The 22,124-nt window shown below is 41.3% G+C and overlaps 1 protein-coding gene across 5 annotated transcripts in view; it reads left to right on the top strand.

Moving 5' to 3' along the window:
* FARS2 (phenylalanyl-tRNA synthetase 2, mitochondrial) overlaps window positions 1–15,164 on the top strand; it is a 240,071-nt gene extending 224,907 nt beyond the window's left edge. For all 5 annotated transcript variants that reach the window (XM_027676252.1, XM_027676251.1, XM_027676254.1 and 2 more), the window contains one exon: window positions 14,838–15,164. In XM_027676252.1, coding sequence (XP_027532053.1) covers window positions 14,838–14,976 — 139 coding nt within the window. In that variant the 3' untranslated portion in view covers window positions 14,977–15,164. The remainder of the gene's footprint in view (window positions 1–14,837) is intronic.
* The last annotated feature ends 6,960 nt before the right edge of the window (window positions 15,165–22,124 follow it).

Raw genomic sequence — 22,124 nt, 5'->3', positions numbered from 1 at the left:
GATGTCCCACAATACAGGGGAGTAGTTAAAGGCAATGATTTTGGACAGACTAATCTTTAAGGGCAGTAGCTTCTTAAACATTGTTGAAACAGTGAGCTTACAAACACAGGCCTCCCTTCCCAGGATCTGTATTATATTTGTGAGAAGGGACAACTTCACTTGCATGGAATGAAATTTGTGCTAGTACAGAGGCCCTGCAAAGAACCCTAAACACCTCAGGTCTGCTCAGACCGCTGACCTCAGGCTTATCTGATGGCAAAAGTGTTGCAGTGTTGCAGAGTTCAGCTGTCATCGCTGTTTTCGCTTACCTCTTCTCATGCTGTCCTGAACGCATTCATTCATTTCCTAACTAAACCGGTGTATCATCATTTTTAAGAAGAGGATCCAACTGGCTGCTTCTGCTGATCAGCTTTAAAAACATTGCTACCCAGGGACCTGTCCCTCTTGTTTTGTAAAACGTCAGCTGAATCCTCAGTTGGCAGAAAGAGATGACATCCCATTGCCTTCAGTGGGAATAGGTCAGGAGCTTGAACTCAGCAACTTTTGGGGACAGCCAGACAGGGTTTTTTCCCTCTCCCTTATATCTGTCTTGTTTGGATGTGTAACACGGTTTTACATGAACTTGGGGGGAAAAAGGAGGATGTACTTCAGTGCTTACATGGATTCAGTTAATTACCAGTTTGTGATTTTAGCTCTTGTTCCCACATGTGTTTTTCCTGCATAGGTGTTGCTTTGTGCTGTTCTCACCCCTGCACTGTGCTGGCACAGTGGCTGGTATGGCCATTCACTGACTTAGATTGGGAATTTAGTCATTTTCAACCACATCAGCTTGCTAGTGTGGTTCATCACACATGCAGCCAGTCAGGCAGATGTGCTGTAGGGCAAATCTGAGGAGCTGTGAGAAGCGCCTGGAGACCAGACTGGAGAAGGGTTTGTGCAAACAGCACTGCTGCTCAGTTTTATTGGTTCACCCAGGTGCTACTGAAATGCTCACCCAGTATTTGTGGAAAAGAAAATAGGTACAGGCTCAACCTTTAAAAAACAAAACCAAAAATAATAACGAAACTGAAAGATTCGTTCAATGCAGTATGAATCTAACCACAGGCTTTGTAGCTGAATGCTGAGCCTGATTCACATCCTTTCCATACTTCCCTGTGGAGTTTCTGTGATGTACTGTGGGATATACAGAACTGAGATCTGTTGAGATACAAGAGACAAAGCACGTGCCAGTGCAGATGTGCCAGCAATGTAAGAAAGCTTTCATCCAGCTCAGAAGTGCTTATAAATGTTTTGACTGGCCTATAACTGTCCAAGTCCCATGCAACCTGTGCTTTAGACTGATGCTTCTGCTTCTGTGATGGATTTATTGTGTCAAGGGTGAGATCATTTTAACCCTTCCCCAAGTGGATGGTAAAGTAAAATAACAGTGGTGTCAAGTATGATGATACGGTGGATGGGTATCATGTGTAGGTTTCAGGAATAAGATCTGCAGATACCTCTCTCCCTTTATCTACTTTGTGCTGCTCAGCGATCTGATCTTACTGGGTTGTCCAAACTGTGTCTCTGTGTCCATCTTTTGGTAGAGACTACAGTGCAAAATGTCACAGGGGTATTATAGCCTCCATCTTCTTCCTCTGTAAGGGCTACAGCATATCCTCTGTCATCTCCTCCATTTTAAGGAGGTATGTTCTCTCACTGAATCCACACACACCACACCCGTGTTGGTTCAGCCATCTCTGCAGAGAGATGGCATCACTGGCTGGGGAGAGAGTTTGTCCATGTGAGTGCAGTGGAGAGAGATGGTGGATGCAGAAGGGAGCGTGAATAATGAATAGCATTGCAACCCTCTCAGCAGTGGGTTTTTCATATTCTTTGGTACTGTGTATGTTTTGAAACATAATGTTAGAACACCAGCCATCCTGATGTGTCTAACTTGGCAAAGTAGAGAACAACCTCTGCTGATCTTAGTGGTATGACCTCCCTGTGACACTTGTCAAGGTGACTGTTTAGACGTAGCTACCTATAATCTCAGAAGGAACATCTCCTTCCTTGTCTCTTACTGTAGTTCAAATAAAGAAGATCTGCAGGCAGAGAACATGGTGTTTAAGGTTATGCCACCAAATTGCTACATCTTATGTACAATAAATACCACTCACCTCTTCTATAACTCTAAAGTCAGTAATGTAAAAATAACTTTAATTCATTTCAGTTAGCAATCGGGATTAATAGTTGCAATCTACACTGAATTACCTACAAGTAAGCATGTTTGTGAGACTGTGGTGCAGGAACCTGTGGCATGTGTGAGTCTTTCTGCTGTGATTCAGGCAGTCATGTCAAGAATTTGATCTTTTTTTTTTGAGGATAAAGGAGAGTACATATCTTAAACTTGGCTAAGAGAGTCTCCAGTTCAGGGAACAGCAGGCTGCAGTACTTTCAAAGTAGTATGTGCCCCCATTAAGCCATTCTTTGTTACTGTACAGGATAAGTCATAAATAGTTTATTTGTTCCTTGGCAACTTCACATTTCATGTAAGAGCAGAGGAACACGTATGCAGTGGAACTTATATGAGATCAACATTTAATCCCTGAAAATTATTTAGCAAACATCAAGATTTCCCAAAAACTGGTGATCTTATCAATCCAAACAAACTTGCAAAGGTTAATAAAAAACTAGCCCTTGCAGCAATGGCTGTGAATGTACGTATACACTTACATACACTTACATACACATACTATAATACAAGTACATGGGGTTATTGTGATGGCTTCTTAATTCTGTGCTGTCATTGTATAGATAAGGAACAGGTACAGTAAGTATGCAACAGGGCATAAAGTTAATTAGCTTCTATGTCAGAAGGCCACAGTCCACAGAGTTGGGGCCAACCAGCCACATCTTCACTTAAGGATTGGCATCTCAGATGTCTCCTAGTCCCTGGACTTCCCCAAATTCCCTTGGGGTGCAGAATTTCAACTGGCTTGTTTTCAACATTGTTTTGTTAGAAGGAGGACTTTGCCCTTATTTTCAGTTAGCCTGGAGTTGAATGTGAACTTGGAAAGCTGAAAGCAAAGTCTTAACCTCTTGATACAAACTCAGAAAAGCTTAGAAGAGAAAAATGCAGTTCAGCCTATCAAGAATATGCAGCATCTTCTGTGGTTGTTCCTTAGAGCTTTCCTAAGACATCTCTCAGCCCTGAGGCAAATGGGACAAGCAGTTGAGTGACATTTTCCCTTTGAGATGCTGTCTTATATAGTGGACTTTTCTGGGTTTTTTTGTTTGGTTGGGGGTTTTTTATTGACGTAGGTAGTGAAAGATAGCTGAGCAGCACTTAGCTTTCCTATCTGCTGTATTTCAACATTTGTCTATAAGGCTAATGAAAGGGTTGCTGGTCTAAAGAGGTTACATCACTTTCAGGGGATAAACAAATACATGATGTGTGATAAGTTGCAGCTACACTGAGCTATCTCTGCTACTGAAGTACCTTTCTGCATTTTAAAGACCATTACATTATGTTATGCTAAAGAGTTGAAGAGTACTGCCACCTAGTTCATCCTCCTACTCCAAAACAGGATCAGCTCTACTTATAGCATTGCTGACAGACACTTGTATAACCAGTCCTTAAAGATTTCCAGCAATGGGGACCTCACTGCCTTTCCAAGCGAATTCTCAGGCTGAACGTTTCTGCAATATGAGCTCATTACTTTCATCTCTTGCTGCTTGTGAATGTTGATGAACAGATTATTACCTAACTGTGCAGCATCATTTTATGTCTTTGAAGCATGTTTTCATGCTTTCTGTTCTTTAGGCTGAGCAATCTTATGTTCTCTCAGTCTTTTCTTATAATTTGTGTTACCTAGACATCTGCTTGTTCTCATTGCTCCCCAGTGATCTCCAGTTGCCTCACATCTTTCTTGAGGTGTGAAGAGGGTACTTCAGCTGAGCCAGCATAGCAGTGTCGAGTAGGGCAGAAGGATGTAATTCCATCTGCATTCCAACAGTTCATCCCAGAGTGGTGCTTGCTTAGGTTAAAGCAGCACAGCGACATCACAGGTTCACCTTCAGCTCATGATTCTGTGTGATCCTTCGATGCTTTGTGTAATGCTGCTGTATGCCTAGTTGTTCCCCATCCTCTGTGCATGCAGATTGTTGTTCTTGGCTAAATACACCAGCTTTCACTTGGTCTGGTTGTCAGAATTATTCAGCTTTTTCAGTTTGTCAAGATTATTCTAACATTCTCTTCAGTTATAGTTAATGTAATATACCAGTTAACAAACACTTCTGCTGCGTCACCTATTCCATTAGTGAAAATATTGCATCTCCAGGAGTTAGGTTGAAGAACCCTACAAGAACAATCCTTCAGATTTAGCTGAACTGTGGATAAATCCTCCCAGAAACAACACATTATTGACGACTACTACAGCCATTTGCAATATCACCTTTTTGTAGTAATCACCAGTATTGATCACCAATTTTCTCATCTACATTATGCAGTTCTCTCCAACATTAATCATTTAGGGAGACAGGTTTTTACTACCTAATTTTATGAATTTGATTTAGTATTTTTCTTCTTTTTTTTTTATTATAATGTTTAAATTATTTTCCTAAGATTTTTCAACTTTGTCTGAAACTGCTTGGAGCTGCCAATGGATCCTTGTTTTGTGGCATGTTGATCTTAGACCATTTTTTCTTATCCGGTTTAGCTGACTGTGAAGATATGTGCCATATGCACATACACACACCCCCACAAACACTTGCCCCCCCAGTGTTTGCTACTTTCTGCGATTTATTGTTTCATTTATTGATTATTGATTTATTAGCCTGTTACACCTTTATAGATGGAAATTAGGTTGTTTTGACTAGATTTGCTCAATACATCCATGTTTTCTGTTTTTTTACTTTTTGTTTCCGTTGTATGCTTACAAGTCGTTTCATTACCTGCACTAGTCTTTCTGGGAAATTAAAGTAAAGCCAAATGGTCTGTAGTTTCTATGGCTTTCTAGCTTTTTTTTTCACGTTTTCAAAAAAAAGCACTCTAACCTTTTCCAAACATTTTTTACCTTACTTTGTCCTCTACAAGCTCTCAAAGACAACTGAGAATGGCTCTGAGATTTGTTCTACTCATTCCTAAAATATCTTAGGGCAAAGTTCATGTCTTGGACAATTTGAGTACATTTGGTTTACTCTGGTGCTTCCTGTGTATTCCCCGTTCTGTGCTGAATCTCATTCCTTCTTTCCTGATATTAATTCCTGCTAGTGGAAGGATCACTTGGCCTTTTTCAGGAAAGTCATAGCAAAAAATGGTATTTTGATCTTCCTAGTGTAATGTCTCAATGGCTTTATTTCCTTTTTTGAGTGTCAGACCAATAATTTCACTTACTGTAAGAGGTGTTCACTATGCATACTTCCAATTACATTCACATTTTTATTTTCATGAAGAGTAACCATAATATTAAGGGCGCAACATGCCAAACGTGGCAACTAGAGTTTTCCAAACTAATGTTCGTTTTGACAGCTGTAAAAGTTCTGGCCGGTGCACGTCATTGGCATATGTTGTTATCTTTTGGCTAGTTTCAATAGTGCTGGCACATTTTCCCCATCATCATGTTCAAAATAACCAGGCAAGCCTCACCTACAAGGTCTGGACTCTCTGTCTGTCATCATGGTCCAAATGTATGACCTATATAAATGGGATCCACCGAGAGAAATGTTTAACAGCTAGACAGTTTTCCTCTGTGTTAACAGTAGTTTAATCTGCTGGCCAATAGTTATCCTTACTTTGAGAACTTTTTCTGAGTTGTCTTCCCAAGGCAGCAGCTGTCAGAAAAACGATGAGAACAGGTTTCTTGTGACTGTCTGTGTGGAACCACTCTATCCTCAGGGAGGGAAAGTGGGGAATTTCTGCATCTCCAAAACAAATCCAGTTAGCCAGATTAAGGCTCATAAAACCTGACATTTCTGAGAGGAAAAGTATCATACGGACTGGAAGGAAATAGCGAACAACACTTAATTGCACAAGTGGCTGCAGAATTTTCACCAGCTTTGACATGTACTGTCAGCAGCCCCATTGAGAAACCCCCTATATTTGCACACACGCAGCTACAAATGCTTTTAAGTTGCGTTCTAGTGCTGGAGGATGGCCAGGGGGGCAGGTGCTTTTAATGTATTGATTTTCCTCAAAAAAAAAGTGGGTGATTTCTCTTAACCTCTGCTTTCTATTTGAGTCCCTCTTGTCTTCTAGTCTCAGGTTAACTCATCTCTTCCTTCTCCCTTCTTCTTCTCACCATCCTGTTTTCTTCTGTTTTCTCTTGGGTTTAGTTTGCCACTTAACAAGAGCATTTTTGGTTATCCTGATGTTGGCTCTCCACTCTCCCTGCCTGGTCCATTCTGTATGGGATGAGTTGCTGTCTCCTGCCACAGCCTGTTTTGTTTCCAGAACTACTGTACAACTTGCAGAAAAGAAAGGTGACTGGAAGTGTGAGTTCATGGAAAGAGTAACCTGAAAGAATGGTAACTCAGAGGGTTTGTGCCTGCACTTAGATAAGTTCTCTCTCTATATGAATTTGCTATTTGACCTTGGAAAAGTCATTTAGGTTCTTGGTCTGAGTCCAGAGCCATGTTCCTCTTTACTTCAACTCTTAACAAGTGTAGAGGGAACTTAAACATCTAGCTCCTAGGACTGGTGTGGACAAAACCACTAATCTCAGTGCCTAAAACAGCATTCAGACCTTCCCATGCACTTGTCTGCTATCTAACTTTGTAGAATTTTATTTTTGCTAGTACTCAATGGAGATACATCTGAACCAGCTGTCACTCCCATCCATCTTCATTTCTTAGGAGAATGAGTTGTTTTAAATTCTCATAGAAATCCCTTTTTACTCGATTATTAAATATGTTTTAATTTTACAGCAATGTTATTTTTAGTAATACTTTTTGTAGCCCTTAGTATTAACATCTAGTTGGAAAAAACTGCTAAATATTTATACTTCTTGTCTTTGATCTTTCACTCAGAAGAACTGAAAAGGTATCACACTTAACATTTTTATTATAAATATTGTAGATAGCATTTGAAAGAGTCCAAATTCACCTCTCTTGTTGGATTTGTTTGAATTATTGAGATGGGTTGTCACTTATAAGTACAGGTGGCATTTCAGTTGCCAATGGTTGGAAAATTTTGAGTGATACTGTTGCACCTAATGACCAGTAATGGAATCATTAATATCACTGTTTGAAAGTAGTTTTTTCCATCCACTTACCTGCACACTGTGGCTCAGAGGGAGATGAATATAATGTCTTCGCACAAGAAGTGAACTCTGCAAACAGTGTGTCTTCCAGAATTGTCGAAACAGAGACAGGTTGTGTCTCTCATCCAATCCAGTACTAGCCAGTTGCCCTGGAAGGGCACAAGGGGTTGTGAATGAGGTACCTAAGTCATGAAGTTTTGCCAGAACCACAAAGTTGTTGCTGCCAAAGATACCTTCTTCTACCACTAAATTACAAGGGATTTAGGAGGTTAGAAAAATGTGGAAAAAGTGGGAGAGCCAGCAATGACAGAAAATATGTTGATTTGTTGTTGTTTTACTCACTTAAAATGTGATTTTTTCTTTAAGAATTTTCTGGCTGGTAGCCAAAATGCTTCAGCTGCCAGTTCTACCAGGACTTCCAGGTAATGCTTGCTTCTGTTCTCCTCAGTATGTCAGTATCGGCTATGTCAGCCAAGTTTCTTTTCCAGAGAGAGGATGTGACCCATCATAGGAATTTTTTGCCTTGATCTCTCATGGGAAATGTAGTCCTGCCATGGTTCCTGAACTAAACACAGAAGGAGAAAGTCAAGAAGCTTAGATGCCAGTTCTCATGAGACACAGTATCAAATTGAGTTATTTTGTTCATTTGTTTGCTCAGTTAGAGAATGTTTAAGTCTCTAGTGGTCAATTTTTTTAACAACAAATAACAAAAAGTATTACCCCTTCATTTTGTTTTGGTGAAAACAAGATTAGACTTTGAAAAGCCTTTGGCATGGAACCTTTTCAGTCAAACCTAGGGAAAGTGAAGCAAAATAAAACCCTGTGCTGTACAGAAAATAGGTATTCTGTCCTGTCTGATGCTGAGACTATCTATTTTTCTCTCTTACTTTCAGCATCCAATTATTTTTCTATGTTTAGTACATAAAATTAAGTGTCTCAAGTATTTTACCAAGTAACCTTCTCTTATTTGCCACCACAATGGGTAGAATTTATTTCACTGGATTTTATATGTATGTTTGTATCAGAAAGTTTGCTTTTCTCTATCTTTATTTCACCTGTGCAGTATCCTGTCGCAGTGATAACCCTGAAGAAAATGTAGGGTTTTGTACCCTATTCCAAGTCTCACAGGTTTGCACATGTTCTGGTCTTTGTGTGCATGCCCACTGCAGGGCTTTCTTTCATGGCTGAAGGGCTCAGCCTTGGGAAGTTGAGAGATCATTCCACGCATGGTGTTGAGTTTATCTGGCATGATGAGTGCTCCGGGGTTACTATGCTGACAACAAGGAAAGTCTTGAAGATATTCAGCCTCTAGCCTATTCTTGAGTCTTCCTGGATTTAGAGCAGGATTTGCAACTGACTCACCTGATGGACTGGTAAGCACCTAAAAATGGAGGAGACCCAGTGTGAACTAAGTGCATATAGTTCATCTTACAAGAAGGGTAACTCAGTCGCATCCAACTTTCAATCTACATGAAATGGATTCCTCTGTATTGGCATGGATCAGATATGATGGAAATTTCTGTCACCTGTGTTTGATAGATGATTTTCCCGAAGAGACAGAGACTGGAGGACAATCAGTCATCCCCGATGGTGAAATCCATCCCCTTGAGAACTGTTTTCATACCTGCTCTACAACCACTGATCATTGCTTTCTTCAAGGAATCAATGAGTCATTGTCTTTAAAATGAAAAAACACAATCCCAAATTCCAAGACTTAGCAGTTTTTTCTGCCCTTCGGTGGCAGCAAAAGTCTGTATCACAATTAGCTTATGATCCTGTGGGTACTCTGGATTTTCTACTAGTATAATGGAGAATGATACTTTTCTTCTTTACCCTAGTGATATTTCATTGTTGCCTGCATGTAATGGATTCCATTACTGTTGGTGCTGTGAGCCTTAAGAGCTTTTTCATAGGAAGCGCTTGAATCTGAGATCGGCTGACTGTATCCTTGGCTGGTTACTGACTCTACTGTAACAGTGCACAAGGGAAACACTCTCTCAGTTTCTTGTGTGACTGAGTCTGTTTACAAAACTTTAGCAGAAAAGACCCTACGCTGCTCACATTAGTTGTTTTACTGGCCCGTATCAGCCAACCAAGGTGATCTGTTGGAATGAGAAAAGGTCATTAGAGGCCAAAGTGCTGGGCCAAAGCACAAGTAATTGCTTGAACTGTTTCACTAAACATTTAGTGAGTACATCTTACAGCCAGGTGACTTTCAGGTGTTGCCTATGAAATATTTTTTTTTCAGTATTTATCTATTTGTATCTCTTCATGCATGCAAGAAATTAATTGATTAGATGATAGATGTAGGCAGAAAAAGAAAGTCATGATCAAAGCTTTCTAATGAATCCAATGTGTTTTGAATACTGGACAATGGCTTAGGTCCTACATATGGCTATCTAACAGTGTCTCAGTGACTGAGAAGCTGAAAAGTTTCCAAGTGCTTTCATTTTTCATCCACCTTTCATTATCTTAACTAGAAGGTGTTATTTATGTTCTTTGTCATTATATCCCATACCGTGCTCTTTATCTCTCTCAGTAATCTGGCTATTAACAGAATTTTGACTTTTTTTCCTACATGAGGAGAGAAGCTTAAGATGGAATTAATAGTAAAGAAAGAATGAAAAGGTCAAGCAGGTTCAGGGTTTGGTATTCAGATACAGATTCCACCAAGTCCAGTTAGAAAAGAGCAAAAAGTCCATTGCTGTCTCAGTTTTGTGAAATAGAAGAACAGTATTTCAGTCCAACCATATGTCAGTGAACATGCATCTCTTTCAAAGTGACCACCAAAAAAATCCCCAGTAGTCAAATAATGTTGACAGTCTCAACATGCTTATGTTGACCTAAACTATCTTTGAACCATCCTTCTGTCAGATATCAGCTGGAAGAGGTGGGCGACAGGAATGACCATTCCCTGCTTTCTGTGGGTTTAAAACAATTTTTTCTTCTGGAGGTGATGCCTTTCACTGGCATCAAAATCACGTTAAACAAAACATGTCCCTTTTTAAGAATATGCTGTGTGTACAATATGCTCTTCCAGAGAGATGAAGTATTAGCATTTGAAAGGACTGATGAGAATGCATATTTAGGAAAGACCTTTGTTCAGAGAATTACTGCTATATTCTCTGTGCATATCACCCTGGTAATTGAATTATTTGCCACTGACATAAGGTATATAGCACAAGCCTTTTGCCATTTTCCATGATGTACTTCTTAGCAAAGAGTGCCACTTGTCGATTTAAGATTTATGGTAGGATATTTAGCAGTTGTGTCTACTATCATAGGAGATGGATGTGGTTTGAAAGCGTGAAACAAAAAGGAACAGGTAATTAATTATATCTTCTTCTTCTTGCAATTTAATATTCCTCCCCATTTCCACTTAAACCATGAACCATTCTGGAACTGCTGGAGCCACAAAGCAAAACCACAGCTGTGCTCTCCACATGGCTTTTTCTACTGGGATGCTACTAACATGAAACAGTACTTTCATTTCTTCCCATCATCACTGCTTTCAGGGCACTGGTGCAAATAAAACAAGCCTTTCTCTTCGTTGAGGTCATTCCATGCATGCTCAGAGCATGACGTTGATCTCTGTGAAGGGTGTAGCAGTCACTGAGTACTGTGTGAAGGTTTATGTAAGGGAATTACTTAATTAATCTTTTTGGAGGAGATATAGGATACGAACTTCTGTGGAAGGAATTGGGAGACCCTCAAAGAACCTCATTAACATGACTCACTAAACAGAGAGAAAATAATCTCAAACACTTGTACTACCATGTGCGCAGATCTTTAATTTTAAATAGTATTATGTAGGAAAAGGTGGAATAATAGGTATAGTGGTGAGTAGTACTGCTTGGTGAACTGCTCAGCATATGAAAGAGATGGTACTCTTTTTTGCTCCTTCATGCTGTGGGTGATTGTCATCTCTAGTTTTCTGTTCCTCAAAGTCAATCCAGCTTTCCAGAAAAGTGTGTAGTTCTGTGTTGTTCTCACCACGTAAGAGCAGGGGTAACCTCGCTGCAGAAGTTTCTGCCAATGGAGAGTAAAACACAGTTAAAAAGTAGAGATTTTCCCCACTCGCTGCTGCCTGTTTTATCTCCCTCTGCCAGTACAGGATGCAGAAGTTTTCATTCTTGTTACAGTGTTGCATGTAGAAGAAAACAACATCAATGCCAAGCATTTATTCTTTATGCAACATTTTGGTTACCAAATGACCCAGGGATTAGTCTTACGTAATGACTGAGACAGGTTCCCCTGTCAGGATGTTTAAGTGCTTTGCTGTTGGTAGCTTCTGGGATCAGCTTTCTAGACAAGTAGCATTTAAAGCATCTTTCTGTGGTTTCCCATGAAGGGAAAGCTAACACACATGTATTAATTTTTGTTGCCTAACACGCCCTTTCATTCTAGCCCTGGTGCCAGTGTCACGTTGCTTTCATGTTGTTTTTATTAGACTACTGGCAGACTAAGGCCCCTTCATTTCTTGTTATGCATAGATATCAAGCTGAAATACCCAAACATATACACTGACCTTCAGGTTGACCCCATGCTATGAATCTGACCTGGCAGGGATCAGCTCCCTAGCGCATGGAGGCAGCTGTGTGACAATCCTGAAAAACGTGAGGCAAAGCTGTTTCCTCCAAAAATCATATGAAAGAGCATTAGGCATTGTTTCACTCCAGTGTTTGTTCATGGTCCGTATCTTGTTTCCTCCTGTGGCGTCAGAATAAATCCCTGACTTCCTTTTCCCTTTGAGCAGTGCTTCACTGTACTCCCTGTGTTTCATTACCTGAAAGCCGCAGGCTGGTGCAGAGAAGACTTGTGACACTAAGATCAGCTGAAGCCTAATGGAGAGGAGTGACTGCAAACCGCATGGACTTGTCAGGTGGTGCAGTTTAGGTAAATAAAGCCCAATGTGCTCACTGCTAAGCTTCTAAATTTTTTTTCTTTTTTTTTTTTTTAACCCAGTGAAGCTGCTGTTCTAGGTTTTGGCCTCAAAATTTTGTTTCTCAGGATGGAGAGCTACTGCTTCCTTATTGTCAGGCTGCAGCATGACATGCAGTAGAGAGTTCATTATGCATTAGCAGAGCCATCTTTAAGGTAGGCAAACAGTCTGTGGCTCTGCAGAACAAAAGAAAAGCAAGAAAGGGAATGAGCAAAGGTAGTATTTGCTGACAATAATTTTTTTCAGTTGCAGCTTATGGCAGGGATTAATCACAGTGTCTTAGTAATTTATTTGGAAGTGGGAGGGGGGGAAGTATCTCAATTTTATTTCTCCCACACCAATGCTTAACTTCTAATGCAACTAACAGAACTCTAGTCCTGTGTTGTTCTGTAAGACCTCTACACTTCAATAATTTAAATACCTCCTAAAGCTGCTGGTTTTTCACAACACCCACAAGAAACTATTGTCCCATTGATATATTTCATTTGCTTCGTGAATGAATGGCTCACTGGGATGGAGGGAGGGGGGATACAGAAACACAAGTCAGGAGTAATTGTCACCTTCAGTTAGCCATGACCAATGAAGAAACAGTGTTGTAGATACTCCTATATCAGCTTACACCTACATTAAGCAAACTTGTGTTTACATCACATTAAATGGTGGTAATGACTATTCCATCATGGGATATATTCCCAGTATTTACAAGACTTCAGGATTAAGCCTGTGACTGTACACCTTCTAAATAGATTTTTACCTGAAGCAATTTGCAAATGTTTTTGATCAGGTGTATTACTGTAGCACCTTTAAAAACTAAAATACTACCAGCTGTAGTGATGTTTGCCAGCCTGGTTTTGAAAATTGTTTCTGTTGAGCCCCGATTCATTATCCCTCTGTCTTATTCAAATTTCTTACTGACAGTGTAGCATTTTGCCAGTCCCTTATTATTCCATTTACTTGCTTCCAGGTCTATCCTCTCGACTGCTTTGCAGGTGGAGCAGAGCAGAGCAACACCTTCCCAGCAGTTACACCTCCCCCTCTTTTCTCAAAGATCACTTTTCCACAGCATTTAACCTGCACACAGGGAAAGCTCTTGGCTGACTTTTAGCAGTTAACTGCAGTCAGCTTAACACTTTATGAAATGCAGTTTGCCCTTTCCAATACCAGCCAGATTTAACTTGCTTTATCTTCAGAGCACACAAAAAAGAATGAATGCTTTAATTTGAAGTTACCTTTTTTGTTGTAAACTGCCAGTGGGAGCAGGGCAAGCTTCCCACCCATGTCGGGTGAAACAGAGTTGGTATCAAATAGCTATTCTGAGGTAAAAACTAATTGTATCGAATAGCTATTGTGAGGTAAAAACTATCTGTGCCTGTTTTTAGTAGGATTTGAGGTGGACATTAATATCTTGAGAATTATCTTTGTCTATAAACACAATCTTAGTTCTAATCAAATAGTCATAATAAACATGGATTCTAACATGAAAGAATGTCAGGAGAGAGATGACCCAAAGCTTGCTGAATGCCTTTGCGTGCCATTAAATGCAGAGTTCTGCCAGTCTGGGAGCTCCTTCTGCCTGATACTTGATCTCTGGTCTCCTATTATTTTTCCCCTCAGATTTTCTCTCTTTCACTGAAGTTGAGTGTTTACCTTTGAAAGAAGAAGCTGTGTGGGCTCCATTTGACACTAAAAAGTATGCCAGAACTGCCATTTAAGTTCAGTAACACAAGCACTCCAATTACAGAGGTGCCCTTGCAAGAGCTAGGTACTCCATCCTGCTTTTGATGGAGAGCAAGATTTTTTTCACTCTTACTCAACTTCCTAGTTTGTCCTGGGTTTTCATTAACTTGTCTCTGCCTAACCAGCTACTCTTAAATACTTTTTGCCCCCATCATTCCCTCTTCTCTATTCCTTTTCTGCGTTCTCCTTGTCTTTTTCTTTCCATAGTACAGGGTAAGAAATTTTGCACTGCCATTTGGTGCTCCACTTTGGGAGTGATGACTGCCTTCATCCTCCATCTCTGTCCTTCTCCCACAAATGGATACTTGGTCATCACAATACTTCAGATGCATTTTATTCCTCTTTCTAATTTCCAGTGAAGGCAAAGAAATGAGAAAGAAATGTTTTACTCTTTTTTGCAGCTGTTTGTTCAGTCTCCTTCCCCAGGCTGAGGCCTGGATGGTAAGGCTGTGAGATGCCCCACGTCAGCTGTTAACATCGCTCTCCAGTGCACAGAGGTTGCACGGTGTTTTCCTTATGCCCATCACCACCAGCCCCACTGATCTGAGCGGGGTATGTGTGCCCAGTGCTCACTCAAATAGCCCCATTAGCACCGAAATGAGAGAGCTGTGGTGTCAGCAGCAGTTCAGCGGTGTTAGTTAGCACAGCCCTCCTCATGGGATTGTTTACTCTGGTAAGAAGCTACCCCACCGCAATACAAGTTGAGGTATAAGGTAGACTTCAGCAAAGGCCTCTGCAAAAATTAAAATTCAGCTCAGTCCCACATCTCCAGACTGTGTATTTTAGCATTAAGTTGATTTTCAAGCAACAGGAACACAATTAGACCACAAAAATGATCCAGAGGGTAAGTGTTTGGCCTCATGTATTTGCATTTGTAGGCACATGTATTTATGAGTCCTCTTTTGGTCTATGTTTTGTAGGACGAAGAAGGTCAGCCATTGCTATCGGATCGTTTACCGCCACCCAGAGAGGACTTTGACGCAGGACGAGGTGCATCGCATCCATCAAGCTATTGAAGAGTCAGCAGTTCGAGAACTTGGGGTTGAGGGCAGGTTCTAGCACTGCTGGTCTGAAGCCCTATTGACAGTTGCTTTTTTCTTTCTTTCCTTTCTTTTTTTTTCTTCTCTTTTCGGGGTTTTAGTTTGCAGGAGAGGGGTTTTGTGACTGAACATAGAACATGGAAAGCGATTGATAAATGGGCAGTGGTAAAACTAGCAGGTAATAAACATTACTACTGAGAAATCATTGACAAAGCGCTGGTGCTTTATTTTAAGAAATGGGGGAACAGCAGTAATGTAAGATTTCCCTCCTGTTACGATAAGAAATACACTGCCCGGTGGTTTTCTATGTTGTTAATTGGTCCCTGGGTTCCATTAAACCGTAAATACTTGGCATTATTTCTGTGTTGACAGGATCTTCTGTCTGTGTAACAAGTGAAGCAAATCAGAGACGTAGATTAGCTCAGGGAAGAATAACCCATCCTGCTGCCCACCCCCCCTCTTTTTTTTAAATAGGAAATGTCAGGTTTTCCTTCAAGAAACTTTCCAAGAAGTACACCTTGAAAAGTTTGTCTCTCTTTTCCTTCAGAGCCCATGGGTGTTACTTTCATCAGCTACAGAGAAGGACCCACTGTGGCTCCGGGGCCAGGCTTGGCTGTCTTCAAATGCTGGGGTCATTGGCAAGTTTTTCCTGTTAGATCCTCTTGCTCCCACAGGAGCAGAACCACTCAGTGAGGTGCTCCAAGCTGTGCCACCTTCCCCAGGGAAGAAACTCCCTTGTCGCACTTCTGGCATAGGCACCAGTACGAGATAAGTCTCTTCCCCTGTCACCATCAAAGGATTGATATCACCTGGGGCAGGACGGCAGAAAAGAGAAATTCTTCCCTGCAATGCCCTGAAAAGCAGCTGCCTTGATCTATCACAGTATCTTACTTTCTAGTAGCAGTGTTTGCTCAGGAATTTGACCTTTAAGGCAGGAAACCAAACTAAAATGGGATCTCCTGCTATTTGAGGCACCAGTCGCTTTACAGGATGCTCGCCTTTTTCATTGCAGGTTATAATAAGTAAATTCTGGTGATGATATGATGCTAGGGCCTGTAGAAGTGTTCAAATGATCTGATAAATACTTGATGAGCCATTGCAGATGCTGATATGGAATATGGGACCTGTTTTTGCTTGTAATGGTACTTCATTGCAGGTCACATCTGGTTGCCTTGTGCAGGCAACATTCCCTCCTTCAGGGAAGAAGGCAATAAAAATGCTGCAATAAACAACATCTAACACAGATTTATACCTTATCAAGAAACATCTGTGCAGCAGGCTTGTACTCAACCATAAGAAGCCAGTCACTATCGCAGATGTGACAGAAGCACAGAGCTTATTTTAATTTCATTACTCAACATATTTAGCTGTGTAAACAAATCCTAATCTAAATCGTTGTTTTGTTATCCAAATAACTTGATTATGAAAACAATATGCTAGACTTTCTACAAGGCAAAAAGAATGGGTTCCATTTAGGCATGAGAAAAACCTACTTGGTTATTTTTAAAACATCGTCTACTAAGGTCCTTAAATAAAGCCTAGCCCGTTTGATGTTTCTCTGTCTCCTTCATCCTTTGCCTTTTCAGGATTCTCAGTGAGGACCACTGAAGAGGAAGAGCACTTCCCTGAATTGCACTGAGCAGTAATTGTCCCAAGACAGGGCCTAATCAATGCTGCCACATGGGGCAACAGATTATGTGGATCTTAACTGATGGAATTGCTTATGGAGAAAGTACCATAACCTGCCTGCTGTATGAAAGAACTAAGTCTCTTGGGAAAACAAGACACTATATGGGGTGAAGTAGATTACAAGATTTCCCTTTTAATTTATTATTTATTGAAGTTTCCCTTTTCTGCTCCCTAAATCCTTCCGTTCTTCTTTCATTCTGATCATCCAGTTTTGAGAGCATAAAAATCTGGGGAAAGCAAGGAGAAAACTGGACAATGAGTCTTTGTCACTGCAGCCACTGGCTCCCATGTCTGGCTTTGCAAGGCAATTTGGGTTTTCTTGGATCAGCCAGTCTCCAGTCACTAACATCAACTGTGTTTGACTCGATGATCTCTCTTTTCCAACCTAAACAGTTCTATGATTCTATGTGCCTGCACTCCATTGAGCATGGGCTCCCTGAGACAGCCAGGTCTTGGTGGAGTAATGTTATTCTTTGAAACCTGAAAGATTAATCTCACGGGCTAATAGGATAAGGGGGAAATGCAAAGCTTTCCCTGAAGCTGACCTAACACCATGGAATCATCTTCTGGACTAGGTGTGTTCATAGCAGCAACTTTCAGACAAAAATGTGAACTATTCCATTAAAAAAACCAAACAGCTTCTTCAGGAGCAAGCACAATTCAATCACATGAACGCCTGTAAAATCATATGGGCTGGCTGGGCGCATAATATAAATACTTGGGTAAAACTTTGTCACATATATTCTTGGATTAATCTACTCTAAAGACCTATTGTTCTGACAAAGATACACCACAACTAGCAAAGCAGACCTCAGATCAAAAGGCATCAGAGTTGCATTTATACTGCTGTCCTTTGGAAAATATGTTTTTCCCTTTAAAGCCTGACCTTAATTTTACTGGGGAAATTCGCTATGCATAGTAATAAACTATCAAGCCATATGATCCCTTGTGGATACCAACAGAGAGCCCATAAGAGTCTTAAGGTTGTAATAGCCATTATTTATTTTACCACTGATCAGGGACATAGGATGCTAACAGCATCTCAGAGACTAGACTGATCCTTGGTGGGAGTGTGGAAAACTTGACTGAGGAAGTCCTTGGTACAGTCACTCTTGTCAAAGAAAACGCTACCCTCTGCTGTCACTTGGCTTTTCTCAGGACATATTTAGCACAAAGGTAGGTGAACTACCTTGAAGACCAAGAACAATGTAACTAACAAGATAAGATCCCTTGCTAGTCTCTGCTACCCTAAAATCTGTCTCATGAAAGTTCCTCAGCGTTGGATGGGCTACAAGTCTAAAAATGGTGGATGAGTTCCTAAATATCAAAGTGAAACCATACCATATGGGAATATTAAGGGGAGCAGCATTCGAGTAATTACTGTGCATGCTGACTGACTAGTGTAGTAACAGGCACAATGCACTGCTGCTTGTTTTTATCAGCTGCCTGTGTTTATTTTCATGTGCCTCTGGGTTTTATATCAGCATCCTTTAATAAAAGAGAAAAAAGTCAATTGTAGCAAAAGAAGCTACACATCCCCAGGAATACTAGCTGGGGATTTGTGTGACTGAACAGTATGTATGGTTTAAACGTTCTGGGTGCTGGTTTTGTTTGTAGTTGCCATTGGTTTTCAAGCTAACCGTGATTCCTCAAAGACTAAAGATTTAGCTTTAACATGCAGTTTGGGATCTTCCCAGTGAACTGGCAGCAGATTTATGGTGCACTAAGTCTTACCTGGTTTTGATATTCTTGTTAAAGGTGCTGCAATGGAAATGTGTTGGGATCTGGATAGGCAGTAAATGGCTCTGTGTCTTTACCCTTGAGACTACAGTGACCTCCGCCATAGTATTGCCAGGCACAATCAAACAGTTGCACAAATCTGAAATCAGTTTTGTACCGAGAATCCAAACTATGTTAGTAAATCACTGGTGGCCGTCATTTCCCTTCCATTGAGGATGTTACTGCTGTCCCTTCTGCAGCTGGTGGCCATACTGCAGCACTGAATTTACTATCTGCTTACTCTGTGCACCTGTATTGAGTTCTCAAGTATGAACAAATTGGTCTCAGCCCTTGAATACTTTCATGTAGTGATTAACTTTTTTAAAAAAAATGGGGGGAAAAAAAAATTGTGGGCTTTTTGTGTGTTTGGTAATTTTTATCTACAGTGCATTTCAACTGTCCCAGGTAAACGCACAGGTACGAGAGTACTCTTTGGTGGTTCACTGAAGTAAGCAGAGGGAGTCTTGCCCCGAAAAGCAGAATTATGTCCATCTTATTGTGTTCATATTTGGGTAAAACTAAAACCTTGTCTTCACTATGGGTTGACTGAAGATTGTCTGGTGCTCATTAGTTAAAGCAAGGTCAGAAAGCATTCCGTCTTGCCTCCACCCTTCCAAACAACATAGACACAAGGACATTCTGTCAAATTCAGTGTGAGCACGTAAAATGGTAGGGACCCCTGGTGGCCTAGTGGTTAGCATGCGGGACTCTCACCGCTGCGACCCGGGTTCGATTCCCAGTCCCTCCCGGGCAGATGGAACCCGTTAGCCCTGTGAGGCCATCCATCTATGAGAAGGACACTCTAAACAAACCTACGTCCTGAGGACCTCACTGCCATTGTCCAAGCTTGCTTGGCCCCGGCAGATGAACCTTAGGATTAAAGGGTGGGCTCAGTTCAGCGCAGGCTGTGTCTCACCTAAAAAATCCATTGCGCAGGCTGGAAAGGTAAAAAGACCTTTCCCCAAATCTTCGTTCGCGAAGATGGGCCATTATTTATTAACGTAAAATGGTTGTGCTGGGTATTTGAGGCCTGCTAGTTGGTATCACTAAACTATCTCCATCAGAGAGATAGTTACCATCTGGGAGAGGAAATGAGTTTGTACTTCAGCTCTGAAATAACCAGCCATATTTTTAAAGCTCAGAGCTCTCTTCAGCTACTGACTGCTGTGCATCTTTGCTCAGAGAAGACTGTTTCCGTAAAACAGATTTGCTTTCTGTGTAGAACAAGTCGTATTGACTAATTACACACATCCTGATCAAATGTTAAGATTTGTGAGCATTGCCTCTGAAGGGCCAATTGGTGAGGCAATCTTGTGAGGACCTTGAACAAATTTGTAGGGGACAAGAAACCAGTCTTTGGTACTTACTACCTGCTTTTAAATGTTAGGGCAGTTCAACACAGAGCTGGGTAAAGGCACTGACTTCTCCAGAATCTGTTGTATAAGCTTTGATCATCATTAACATCTGACGCTCAAATGTTTGGCAGTTTTTGTGCTTTTGTGCCTTTCTCGTATGGCCTCTGTTATTCTATTTATGTTCACTGTTAACTAAGTAGAGTCTGTTTTAGTCTACCTATTATACTCAGACTACTGACATGACCTGGTTTTCCTATTTCAGTTTTGCTTACCTTCTTGTGCAGTTCTTGCTATTGAAATTTGGTGTAACTTTGATGAGGAAACAGAGTCAGGCTGCAGGCAGGGAGATTTATTATACCACAGCCTACAGCCTGTGCTCCCACGCCGCATTACTGCAGGGTCTCTCTGTGCTCAGCCTCTGGATGCAGGTGATTAACATGCAGTCCAGGGAATTGTGCCTCTGTCTGCTCAGTAATTTGCTGGGCAGCACTGCAGTCATCCAGAGCAGCTGCCACTTAAATGGGCAGAAGATTGTTCTCTTTTTATTTTAGTGTCTGCAGCTTCCCTCATATCACTGTATGATACAGCCAGAAGCACTGTGTTGGTATTTGGTGCAGCTAAGCATCAATTAGATGCATCTCGTGCTGCGGTGCTTGTGCAGCCATTTGTCTGCAGAATCACTGTGTGCATGTAAATGGTTATTCCCATCTCCCTCTACAGATGTGAGGCACATGGATACCAAGGGTCAGGATTAAAAAATTATTGGCCCCCTAACAGGTACAATTAACTGCTTCTGGGATTTTGTCAATGTCTATGCAGGTTTGAAAGTCCCAAATGTTTAGTCACTTGAAACATTTTGTAACCCGGCACTCAGTGGCTGTGGTGACACCAGTGTCATTCTGGGACAGGGGAGCAGGTTTAGGGAGAAACTACAGGGTAGCTGAGAAGCAAGGCACTGTCATCCTCGGCTCAAAGCTCGGAATTATCCTCCCTACCACCGTGACACAGAGAGGCACAGATGTGATTTTGGCTGCCTGCCTTTGCATAGGCATATAGTAAATAGGAGGCTTTTTGGTCATCAGTTATTGTTGTAACTGATAATTAATTTAAGAAATTATTGATTCTCATGCCAAATCTTTACTCACTGGTGTTAGAGAAACTCATAATCATTCACAGGATCGTTATTGACAGATCTCAGTATAGGAATTGAATAAAACATGTGGGAGTGGAAGTGTGTATCTGGAGGTTGGTTTGTGGGCAGGGATTGACAAAGGCTTAAGTCAACCCACACCAAGGCCCCTTTTGTTTGGTGTTCAGCATCTTGGTGGTGATTTCAGGAGGAATGGGGTCATCTGGGATCACCAAACAGTTCTCCAGAGATGGCTGCCCAGTGTCCATCAAGAAGCCATTGCCTGGGCACTGGAGACTGAGCACACATTACGCCTTATACAGCAACACTGATGGAGCCAGTACGCATAAGCCTACCTCCTTGGGCCCTCCCCGATACACTTCCTTTGGTCTGAAATCTTCTAAATTCTAGTTAATCTCCCTCCCATGACCCCAGGCTTGAGCTCTTCTCCCCTTTCTACCAAAATGCCCCATTCAGTGCCTGGTGCCTTGTCAGAAGCTTGCTTGGAAGGCTGTCATGCTGGCTGGCCAAGGGGCCAAGAAAACCAGATTGATGATCCCTGTGCAGATGCCTTAATGCTTGGGTGTCTCCTCTCAGCTGCTGTTTTTCCCAAAGTTTGCCAGAACATCTTGCCTCAGAGACTCTCCACATGAAGTCCAGGGTGGATGTGTTTGGATTCAAAAGTCAGCGACGGTCATTAACAGTAGGAGTGTGAGCACCCATCACTATTGCATACACCTTTGCTTCCTTAAGAAGAGGAGATAGGGAAATAGCAGGGTTGCAATGAAGGCTGTCAGCATAAATAAGTGTATCCTAACCGAAAGTTCAGACAGGGGTGATAGCATATTGGTAATAACCTGATGTCCAGCATGGTCCCTTGCATGTACTTCCAGAAAATGTTTACAAATGTATTTTAGATAACTAATAACAGCAGCCTTCTGTGTGTGTTTACAAGCTGGGGTGTTATAGTCTGCATCACTTTTCATTCCTTTCCACTTGCCAGAAACTTAAAAGTTTGAATTTGTTCAAGAATAATATGATTTTCTGATATTCCTGGTCTTCCAGCATGACCCCTTATGTCAAGGAGGGCAGCCCAGCATTGGTAAGGAGATTTTCAGCACCTTACCAAATTATGTTATTTGTATGGGACACATATATGAAATTGGTTGGAGTGGTTGATGTGAGTCTTGGTTCTGTGCTGTGGATACAAAAGCA

Source organism: Neopelma chrysocephalum, unplaced genomic scaffold (genome assembly GCF_003984885.1).
Source record: "Neopelma chrysocephalum unplaced genomic scaffold, ASM398488v2 Primary Assembly neopelma1_26b, whole genome shotgun sequence".
NCBI classification, from domain to species: domain Eukaryota; kingdom Metazoa; phylum Chordata; class Aves; order Passeriformes; family Pipridae; genus Neopelma; species Neopelma chrysocephalum.
The sequence above is the reverse complement of the archived record's forward strand: the minus strand, read 5'-3'. Positions and strand labels throughout refer to the sequence as shown.